General features: G+C 44.5%; 1 protein-coding gene across 4 annotated transcripts in view; it reads right to left on the reverse strand.

Moving 5' to 3' along the window:
* TTC7B (tetratricopeptide repeat domain 7B) overlaps window positions 1–9,339 on the reverse strand; it is a 148,140-nt gene extending 138,801 nt beyond the window's left edge. The window contains exon 1 of one of the 4 annotated variants that reach the window (XM_064460561.1): window positions 9,023–9,339. In XM_064460561.1, the coding sequence (XP_064316631.1) occupies window positions 9,023–9,143 (121 nt within the window). In that variant the 5' untranslated portion in view covers window positions 9,144–9,339. The remainder of the gene's footprint in view (window positions 1–9,022) is intronic. The other 3 variants (XM_064460564.1, XM_064460558.1, XM_064460559.1) reach the window with 3 other exon arrangements.
* Window positions 9,340–11,086: the final 1,747 nt, after the last annotated feature.

Consider the following 11,086-nt stretch of genomic DNA (forward strand, 5'->3'; position numbering starts at 1 on the left):
GTTTGTTTGTTTTTTTTAATTCTATCAGCTGTTCTAAAAGCAGTAGGTCCCCTGCTTCTGCCTCCCCTTAAACCCAGCTCTAAAGCAATCCCATTAGTCTTGGTTAATGCACAGCGTTTTCTCCCCATTACAGCAAAGAGACTGTAATTAATTGGTCAAGAGGAAAACAGAAATGTGGCTAGAAGCTGAGCCCAGGCAAACCTGAATTTGAAATAAGGCACACTTGAAAGATAAGCAACAACTTGTTCACATAATTAACACCAGAAAAAACAGGGGAGGGCCTGGAAGATGTTGGTGTTTTCGTATCTTGGTTGCCTTCCCAAAACTTTTATGGAGATAAAACAAGTTACTGGGCTCAGCTAAGCTGCATTCAGAACTTGTCTAGAGCCAAAAGTGATTTCCCACCCACTTTTTGTGAAAGCAGCACAGTTTATACCTCCTTCTGGGAAGAAGACAGATAAGTCTTCTGTGAAACCTGGCAACACCCTCCACCTCGGGCAGATGCCTAACTACATAATAGGTGTCAGCTCCCCAAGGAGCTGTCTGCACCAGGGCTCCACCACCTAACAAGCTCAAGGCTAAAAAGACTACTCCTTTATTTAAATAAAGGGGAAGCTCTAATTCATATAGCCAAGTCACCAAAACAGAACAACAATACACAGTTGCAGATTAAACGCTTAAACAGGGAACTTAACACTGGAAGAACAGTTACAGTATTTGCCAAATTCTATAACACATAAGTCCTCTTTTATGCCCTCCTTTCTTTCAGTACAGCTTAAACATTCGGGATCTACTTTCATTAGCGAAGAAACAACTCCTAAGTATCTGCTAAGGTCAGATCCGATCCTCTCCTCTTTTCCAGACAATACAAGCACACATTTCAAAGTCCTTCCTTCACTTTATGGCCCTTTACCTGTTACACATCAGAAACATCAGCTGTAGAGCAGCTGTATCAAAATTCAAGTTGTTGATTAATCATTGTTAATATGCCTTCTCTACAGAATACTAATATGGGTGACAAACTTAGTAACAGAGTGCTTAAGTGCAGCCTTCTTCCTACTACAATATTACAGATTTCTTGGGTGATAACTCCCACAGGCAATGATCAAGGTAATTCTAAAGACCAAATTAATGATTTGACAAAATACTTGATTCTGGCCTTAAGATTTCTGGCTCTATCTCCAGAGGCCAGTCTATTCTGTGAACTGAACGCACCAAGACCCTGTTGGAAAATAGCATACACACTATAAAGCTGTAGCAAAATCAATAAAAAGGAGATTTTAAATTACAACTGTGTTAAAAAACCCACCTTTCATACATTCCCTTCTCTTGAATATAATGCGAGATTATAGTAAAGGATTTCTGTTTATGCATACACATTGAGTGGAATCATACCAGTCACACACAGATCATCAGCAGAGTGGGAACTTACAGAAACTCATACAACATCTCCTGAAGCAACACAGCAACTGATAACATCTCTGATCAGAGCAGCTTACTAATAAGTGCCACTATACATTCTGCCACACACTTGCTGACATCAGGGAAATGCCCAGATTCAGCACTCTTCCTCCAGAGGCTGGAGCAGAGATCAAATGCTCTCCAATGATTAAAGGCCTTGCTACCAACAAACATAGCACTACTAGCCAGACATCCTCACTCCCTCCAATTTTTCTCAACATCCTGCCACTTTGCTTTTTACAAAGTTATTTTCTTCAGTCGCTCCTTATCAGATCATCAATTAAGCTGTGTTCAGTGCAGAGAAAACGGCAGAGAATTTAACCATCAAGTTCTAAAATCTGATTATTTACAAGACAGATTTGTGGGGAGGGGAATGGCCCACATTCTGGTATGGTTAAGGACCTTCTGCCCCCTCCTTTACTACCATGCAAATCAAATTAAAACAGAAATTATATCAGTGACCCTGAATTTATGCTAATGAACTTATTCCCCTATTAAAAAAAGTTAATGCTAACCTTTAATCCTTGAAGTTAGATAAAAGGAACCTAGAGCAGCTATAATACAGGCATATACCGGTATATATACACTGCTAAGCCAGGTTACAATTTATTCTTATAACTTCACTGAAAGGGTTGTCAAGCATTGGAACAGGCTGCCCAGGGAAGAGGTTGAGTATTCCTGGGGATATTTAAAAGAGTTGTAGATGTGGTGCTTAGGGACATGGTTTAGAGGTGGATGTGACAGCATTGGGTTTATGGTTGACTCGATGATCTTAAAGGTCTTTTCCAACCTAAACAATTCTATGATTTTAAACACAGCAATAGAGCGCAACCAACCCAACATTAATATGTCAGATGTCTAATTTCTAAAATAATTACACTCATAATATATGGAAGTATCCTTATATATGTAAGCGGCTATAAGCTCTGAACACCCAGAAATACTTAGTTCCTCAGACCAATTAAATGATTCCTTACATTGGGAGAAGAAGAAAGTTCCCCTTGCCTTTGCCTTTCAGTGGCTGCTGCCACTGTTAATTTTCCACGAGCTGTTATACTACTCTTCAGACTCCTGAGGGAGGCAAATCAGCTCAGTAAGCCAGCAGAACCTAACCCCAGAAAGAGGAGCATAGAGTCTTCTGCTGGCCCAGCACAGTAAGTCCCACCTCTGCTGTTCATCAACACAAGGGAGAGACCAGGAACACGTACTAGGAGAAACAGCAGCGAAAGAGCAGCTTGAGTAAGGGGAGGAAGAAAGAGCTCCTCCATGCAATAGCAGCAAGGCGTTAGACCAGCTTGGTTACTTGTGAAATCATACTGACTACGCCAGCATTTTCTCTTCCAGATGACAAGTCAGTTGGAATACAAGCAGCAGATCTACATCATCACTTACACTGTTGTAACTCCCCTGGCTGTCTGAAGAAACAAAGCTGTCAGTCAAAAACAAGACAACACATCTTAGTACTGTCACCATCTTTGGTCATCATTGAGAAAAATGTGTGTCCTTAGTATGCTTGTTCTGTAAATATGATAGTGAAAGCAACAGAAGGAAAACAAAAAAAGTAATAACTGAAGAGAGCACTTCATTTCCGCTTTTGTGGAAAGGCAAAAAGGCATGTCACATTATGGTCTGCAAACTTTTCAGGTGGAGATGTAGGTCTCTTTGGAAAGCTTTGCATATATAAATTGCATTAAAGCTGTATGTATAAAAACCAACCAAATTTGATAAACACCTAAGTAGGGCACGAGTTCTAAGAGGTTTAGAAATCCCTGGTTTACTCCGAGGATAAGCTTTAACAGTACATCTGAGGTCTTGTATTTCACAAGGGAGGAAAACAAATGAAAACTCATAAGATGTTTCTGGTTTTACATCCCACTTATATCCAGATAAAGCAGCAGCATAGGAAGTGACAAACAAAAAACAGACACATAAAATTTCCTCATCCTTTGTTTTTGCTACTCTGCTCCTTTACTCAGCAAGGCTAAATGAGAGGAAAGATGTAATAAGACACTATAGAAACAAGGTGTTGACAGGAGAAGTAGTCAGAGCAAAGATCACACACAAAACAAAACAACAACAAACAGAAATGGGATAGTAATGGTAGTAAGAAATTCAATTGGTAAGAAAGCAGTGTGTTACAAGGCTGGTGTATTTCCATCAGCAAACTTGATACCTGTAATGTTCTATTTTCATGGCAATGTCACAGTGCTCTTGGTAGCATACAGATCCACCAATTTCCGGGGCATGCATTCTCCCCCCACAGTAATACAATATTTCACACTGGCTAAGGTTTCTACAGAACATCATTCTACCTCAGTTGAACTATAAAAATTCACCTCCTCAGTGCTTTTCCCAGACAGAACCATACATCTCACTGAACTTGAGCAAGGTCACGTTCTGACTGCAGCAACAATGAATGGCCGGAAATACCTGTGGAAATTCATGGATACTTTATTTTATCTATTCAGCTTGCCACTGAACTGACCTAAGGTTTCCTCACTGTGTTTCCAAAGGAAGTAAAGAAAACATTAGAGCACTGATGTCCTGAGAACACTCTGAGCAGACACAACCTTCCTACCAAAGTCCAATGTAGCCACTTGCTTCGAGATGCTACTGTTTCATGAAAAAAATCATGACGAACTTGCAATCGGCTTTGAAATGTGACTGCTAGCTTCCAAAATCATCAAACACCACAAAATTCCAGGCACCCTGAGAATCCCAGTTCCCAAAGCTATGAATGACACAATACTCTCACTGAAGCTGTTGCAGAGAAGTTTCAAAACACAATCAAAATAGAAAAAGAATAAATATCGAAACATGAACACATCAATAAAATACATGAGTCATCTGTAAGACCAACATGTTGTGATAAACTTACTGAAAAAGCATCATCACTGGTGTTTCATAAGTCTTATTTTTCAATATTTGAGATGAACAACTTTACCGATCTCTTAAAAAATAAAAAGCTTTTATTGAGGAAAAAAACAACGGGGATTTCAAATATGTGACCATTAACATCAAAGTGTTGTGGTCATCACTAGTTATTTTGGGGACTGCTACACTAAAGTATGATCTTAGAGAAAATTTCTCTCTTATGGCACGTTGCATCTTATTCACACAACCGTGGTTTTTAATGCCAAGCAAGTTTTCCAAGACAAAGCTGTACACGGTTCTCCTACAGATTAAGGCCTTTATTAAATAAAGTAGCCCATTCAGACTGGCTTAAAATAGAAAAGAATCCTATAACCAATGCTTCCCAATACTGGGTGCACTTTAAAATACATTTTCATTAATTTCAGATATTCAGTATTTACTATTTTACCTCTTCCAATAATCTGTGAACAAGTAATTTTGTTCTTGGAGTTTTGCTAACGCTCATGACCATGTTTCACCACCATGCTGTTCATTTGCAATATTAGACAAAATTCAACAAATGGAATCAAAACTTCTTCACATGACTTTCTTAGAAGGAACCTTTTTCAGTTAGTTAAACTAGTTGGGAACACTTACAAAGTTTCATTAGTGAAAACTGCTTTAAGATTTTATTTCTAACAACTTGGGGTTTCTCTCAGTTCCCTTTGAGAAGTGATACTCAGGAACAACACCACACAAGAGAACACTTGAGGACAGCACCTTTCTTGCAACCAAACAACCTACAGACTAGCCAAGGACCACATCTTCGTGAAACCCAGGGTAGCACGATGATTTCTGAGCCAGCTGCTGCAGTTTTGATAAATCCTACTGTACTGGGTGTAAACAGCACAGTGCTGGTAGCAGGGGGGCTGCAGGGGTGGCTCCTGTGGGAAGAGGCCAGGGGCTGCCATGTCCCAGGCCCAGCTGGCTCCAAGAGATACACAGCAGGAGCCAGCTGAGCCCCTCAGCCAAGCTGGCAGCACCTCTGGGAAAGCATATTTATGGAAGGGCAGAAAAATACCGCAGGGAGGAGGAGGGAACAAAAGGAGTGAGAAATAGCAGAGGGAACACCAAGGTCAGAGAAAGAGGGGGAGGAGGTGCTCCAGGTGCTGGAGCAGATATCCACCACCGCAGCCTGGGAAAGACCCAAGCTGGAGCAGGTGGATATACCCTGAAGGAACTATGGCACATGGACAGCCTGTGCCAGAGCAGATTTTCCTCCTGAAGGACTGCAGCCAGCAGGGAGCCCAAGCCAGAGCAGAAGAATAACACGAGAAGGAAGGAACAGCGCAAAGAAAACACCTCACACTGACTGTAACCCCTCTGCCCCCCAAGCCATGCAGGGAGGGGCACAGGAGTGAAGTTGAGCCTGGGAAATGGGGGAGCAGAAGTGTTGCTTTCATGTCTGTCTTTCTGTTTACTATCTGAATCGTTTGAACTGGCAACAATTTAAATTAGTTTTCCTCAAGTCGAACCTGTTTTGCCTGCGACAGTAATTAGTAAGTGGTCTCGTGCTCTCCCTATCTTTATCTCAAGCTATGAGTCTTCTCATCCTATTTTCTGCCCCACTAAGGAAGGGGAGAGACTGAGCAGCTGGGCAGGCATTTGCTATTAGCCACGGCTAACCCACCTGCACGTAACAGTTCTGACCCAATCTTTTATGGGAACACTGATGAAGCAAGAGCTGAAACAGAGATTTGTGTTACATGGCATGAATCTTATCATTGCTGCTGAGTCCTGGTTCTGAAGGAGAGAAATATAATACAAACCGGATAAGTGCCTAACAGCTCTGAGTTAGGTTAAAGACCCTTCTTTCATCTACCCATCCTTTGTGAAAAACAATGCAAGTCACAGGCTTGACACAAAGCACACATTTTCCATGATCCAAATCATGACTACTACTTACAGAATAACAAAGGCAGTGACCAACCCATTAACATTTCTTTTCCCTCTTTAGGTTAAAGCTCAGTAAGCTCACAAAGCCTTTCAAATACTAGAACCAATTTCTGTATCTGATGGATTGTAAGTGCCATTTTTGTGCATCCAAAATCCTATATAAACTGCCATTTATATTTGATCCACTGTCAAGTTGCACAGACTCCTAATTCTGTGAGGGGGGATCACCAGAACAAAACAGAATAAACAACAAAAAAACCAAATCCACTCAAAATTCTGCACTTCAAGTGCTGCACTTCTCCAGAAGTATATATTATTGCCTTATGCATCCACACAGAACTTCACCCCAGGAGCTGTTATTGCTACTTCTTCCTTTGTCTAATCTGGGTTGTGAGCTTCAAGGGACGGGCACTTGATAAGAGGAAAGAATGTGTCAGTGCAAAACAGCCCAAATGTTAATCCAGACTATTAAAATTTGTCAAGTACTCTATTCTCCATTTCCAAACGGGAGGTGTAATTAAGTCTTAGGAAACTAACAGTCTATTATTTCGCAATAGTGCAAGACTGGAGAGATTACAAGAGAGCTTCCCCAAAGGAACCCATCCCACCTGTGTTCAAATAGCAATAAACCCTATTCCTAGCAGTGCTGATTCCCTCAGTTAAAATGCTCCAGCATTCAAGAGTCAGAGCTCATTACCTACACACCAGTATATGGACAGAATGAAGATCGTCTCCCCTCACGCTTTTAAACCATTCCTATGACACACTGTTCCACATTCAGCCAAAAAACTGATCTTTTGTTTTCCATTCCCTAGTTGATTTGTAAAACTGAATGTTGCTACAGAAAGAAGCAGTGAAGTTTTGAGCACTTTTTCTTAAATCAATTGCTTCAGTTTAACTAAGAACAGGGATATGCATCAGAACACCTTTCAGTTATATCTGTCTTCAGGAGTGGAACAGAGGCACTGCCTCTCCTTTGTAGTCTCACTAGCTCATAACCTTGGCCTGCAACGTGTTAGGTTCACCAGGATCTAGAACGCAAACTTACAATTTTAGACACTGTCAACAGCAGGGGTATGTATTTCGTTAAATAAATTACTCTTTTCTTGTCTTGCTCCACTACAAAAGGAGAGTCCCTTAGGATCACTTTGCTTACTGACTGTTGATGCTCTCAGCTAGAACTTGGAAGCTGCGGACATTGATTTAATCATTCCTGTGCTGTCAGAAAGAGACAAAAATCTACATATGATACTTCCCCATGTTTTAAAGATGAGGAAATTCTCCAATAATTTGTATTTTTGGCTGGTACAGAACCTGGAAGATACCATAATAGGAAAATCACTGAAACATATATTCTCTGATATGTTTCAGTTAGGTAAAAAGTACCCAGGTCAGAGAAATTTAAGTCAAACTGTCAATAACATCTGCCAAGCTCTCCCTACCTATCTGAAATACCTTAGTACATCTTAAAACTATGAAGGATCATTCTTCTTAACCAGACAGCCAAAAAACATTTGCCTTTGCTTGAACTGATCTCCACCTAGTCCATAGTCTGTAACTCAGTGAAGCATGTACTTCAATTAAACATCATACCCTCCACCTTTTCACTTGCGCTTATTTTCAGTTAGTATAAAATACCAGTGTATTTCAGGATCATCACCCAGTTGTTTCTAAGGCCAACACATGTAAGGTTATCCACTACCCATCCATCTATTCTTAAATTCTCTCTCTTTACTTTGATTCAGGCTTTTCCTCTTCATTTCTATAGACCTGAATCATCCCGTTTTCTTATCTGCCTAAACGTGTAAAGCCATCACTGCCTTTGGAACTCACTCCCAGTGACGCCAACCTTACACCACATCCTCTCTCTATGTTAACTTATCGCCCCTGAGTTCAGCTCAAGTTCTGCCTCTGCAGACTTTATTTCCTGCTAAAAATACCTCCAGGTCCACCTCAAGTAGATGAGGGAGCCCAGAGAGGCAGGCACTATCCCCATGTCTTTTCTCACACACAGAATGAAGGCATCCACACCAAACAGAACTTCCCTGCATCAACCTTGTTTGTTAGGCACTTCCAGACCTCAGAACGAAGCACTGCTTTTCACCTCCTTCAGCTAAGCGTTTAAAAGTTTGTGATATAAGAAATAAGGGACCAAGCAAACATTTCGTAGCTTTTATAAGAAAAGAGATGAAGTGGCGCTATACTGCTGAGGTATTTTTAAGTAAAAGGACAGAAGCCTTCAGAGGACGCGCCGCGCACAGACACTCCTCCGGACACGCAGGGCTTCACGCACACCGTCAGTCAGCGTGCGCGCCTGCAAAACCGCAACACCCGTGAGAGACCGTCAGGCCGCCGACCCGCAGGGCCCCGCCGCCGGCGAGAGTGGATGCGGCCTCCCCCGGACCCCAGAGGGGGCCCAGCGCCCAAGCGCACCGCCCGCGGCCGGCTCCCAGGGCTCCCGCTCGCCCGGCCGGGGCAGGCCCCCGGCGGCACCCACCGCCCTCCGGGGGCTCCTGCTGCGCGGGGCCGCGCCGCCCGGGCCGCCCCGACCCGCTCCCCGCCCCTCCAGCGCCCTCCCCCCCACGCCCCGCCGCCTCCCCGGGCACGGCTGGGCGGCACGGAGGTCCCTCACGGCGGCCCGCCCGGCTGCACCTGCCGGGTCCGGCGCCCGGGAGCTCCGCTGGCCGGCCGCCCCCCGCGGGCCCTCCGCCGCGGCCTGCCGCCTCCCGCCCCGCGCCGCCCGGCCCCGCACCGTTCGCGATGAGCTTGGCCGAGAGCTGCTTGACGAGCTCGGGGATCCGCTCCCACTGGCACTCCGAGCGGCACCGCTCGATCTCGGTCTCCAACCGCGAGCCCGCCTTCTTGGTAGCCATGGCCGGCACGGGCCGATGGGCCCCGGCGGGGGAAGAGGCCGGGGCGCCAGGAGCGGGCAGGAAGGAGAGGACAGATAAGGGCGGCGGCGGCACCGGGCGCCGAGGCAGCAGCGGCGGTTGCTGCTGGAGCGGCGGAACTTCAGGGCTGCGGCCCGCGCCGCGCTGGCGGCCGAGCGGCGGGAGCGGCGCCCCCTGCCTGGCAGCGGCGGAGCAGCGCGGGGCGGGGTCGACGGCGCGGGCGGGCCTGCCTGCGGCCTTGCCTCCTTCCCTGCCCGCGGCCCTGCCATCGCGCCTGCCGCCCTCTCCGCCGGCCAGGGCCGGCGCGCTGCTGTGGCGGCCCCCGCACCCAGCCAGGGGAGGGGGAGTCCCCCGCACCCAGGGGAGGGGGAGGGCAGGAGGCGGCCTAACAAGAGAGCCGGGTCGTGCGGCCACTGGCAGGAACTGCTCCCTTTAAAGTGATTTGCCCGATGACATTTGGGGACAAACAAAAACAGAAAACAATCCACCCAAAAAAACCCTCATCTAATCTCATTCTTCCACAGGCTAATGATGAACATGCAGCATTGCTCCATCTGCTCTACTGTTCCACAAAATGTAATACAAAATTAGTTCCTGACCCTTAAAGGTTGCCTCTTCCCCCCCCCTTCAAACCACTCATCCACACTCACTCTCGGCTTTTTAATAATCCATTTAAAGGCATTCTCCTCTTTCTCTCCTCCACCCACATACCAGGCTTTCTCTGTAACCTCATTGAGCTGATCGCTCTTTCACATCTTGTCCCACAGAAAGGCGTACTTGCACGTGGCCCACCAGCTCAGTACTCACCTGCTCCTTAGTTAAATGGTGGCAGGTAGAGCAGGGCCTGGGTAACAAAGGTCTGTACTGTACGTAGATTATGCCCTATGTTTTGAGCAAATAAATGCATTTCCAACACGTGGGTGGAATAAAAATACTAGCTGAAACAATTTCAATAAATACCACGTATCTTTGTCAAATGCTACATCACGCATACGTGACACACCAGTTCCACCAACTTACATATACCTCATAGAACAACTGCCGTGATGGATTTTTCACTGAAAAAATGTAGCAAAAAGACCAAGACTGCATTGAAGATAAATCTTGCAAACTATTTACTTTTCCCAAAATAAGGTTATAGCCCATTGACAGAAAGAACAGGTTTTGCAGAGATGTAATCTGCTACATTAGATACAAAATGATTTTAAATAACTTAAGTGTATCACTCCACATCATTGGGTTATAGTGCAGACTTGTACAACTAATGCTCTTCCAGAAAGTAGAAGTCAGTCAGGCCAATAGGTATTTGGTTGAGTTTGTGAGGATGACTATCTGTCTGCTGGTTTGAAGATCCAAAATACAGGATGGATGCTATTATTGCTGTTACTTGCATTGCACTCCCCTGGATCTAGCACATTTTAGTCTTCAGAAATGTCAAGATCATAAACGCAGAAGTCAGATTTGGGCAAACATGTCATTACCAGCCTGAGACAAGACAACCGTTTCATAGCTGTTAAGAACAATATATCTTATCCCCCAAACCCTCTGAATTCCGATCTTCAAACTCTTGGGGAACAATACTGTCAACCAGTCAACTTTATGTGCTGTTACATAAATGGATCTGTTAAATGTAAACGGGACATGCCTATGAGCATTGGTAGAGTCGTCGTCCACATAAGAGAATTTCTAAACAATTTTCTAGTTTGTGTGTGTGTGTCACAAATACTAGGGACAGGTGCTTTCTGAAGTTTTGATCATCATCTGAAAGATCAGAAAAAGGATGCATCTTTTTAAAGACATGGAATCAACAACTGCCATCAAATCATTCCTTGATCAGGAACAGACCCAGGCTTATGTGACTAAGCTTGTCTGTGTGTTCCCCAGCTGTATCCTCAATGTAATAAATATCCACTTCCTACAAACCT

This window comes from Phalacrocorax carbo, chromosome 9, assembly GCF_963921805.1.
Source record: "Phalacrocorax carbo chromosome 9, bPhaCar2.1, whole genome shotgun sequence".
NCBI classification, from domain to species: Eukaryota; Metazoa; Chordata; class Aves; order Suliformes; family Phalacrocoracidae; genus Phalacrocorax; species Phalacrocorax carbo.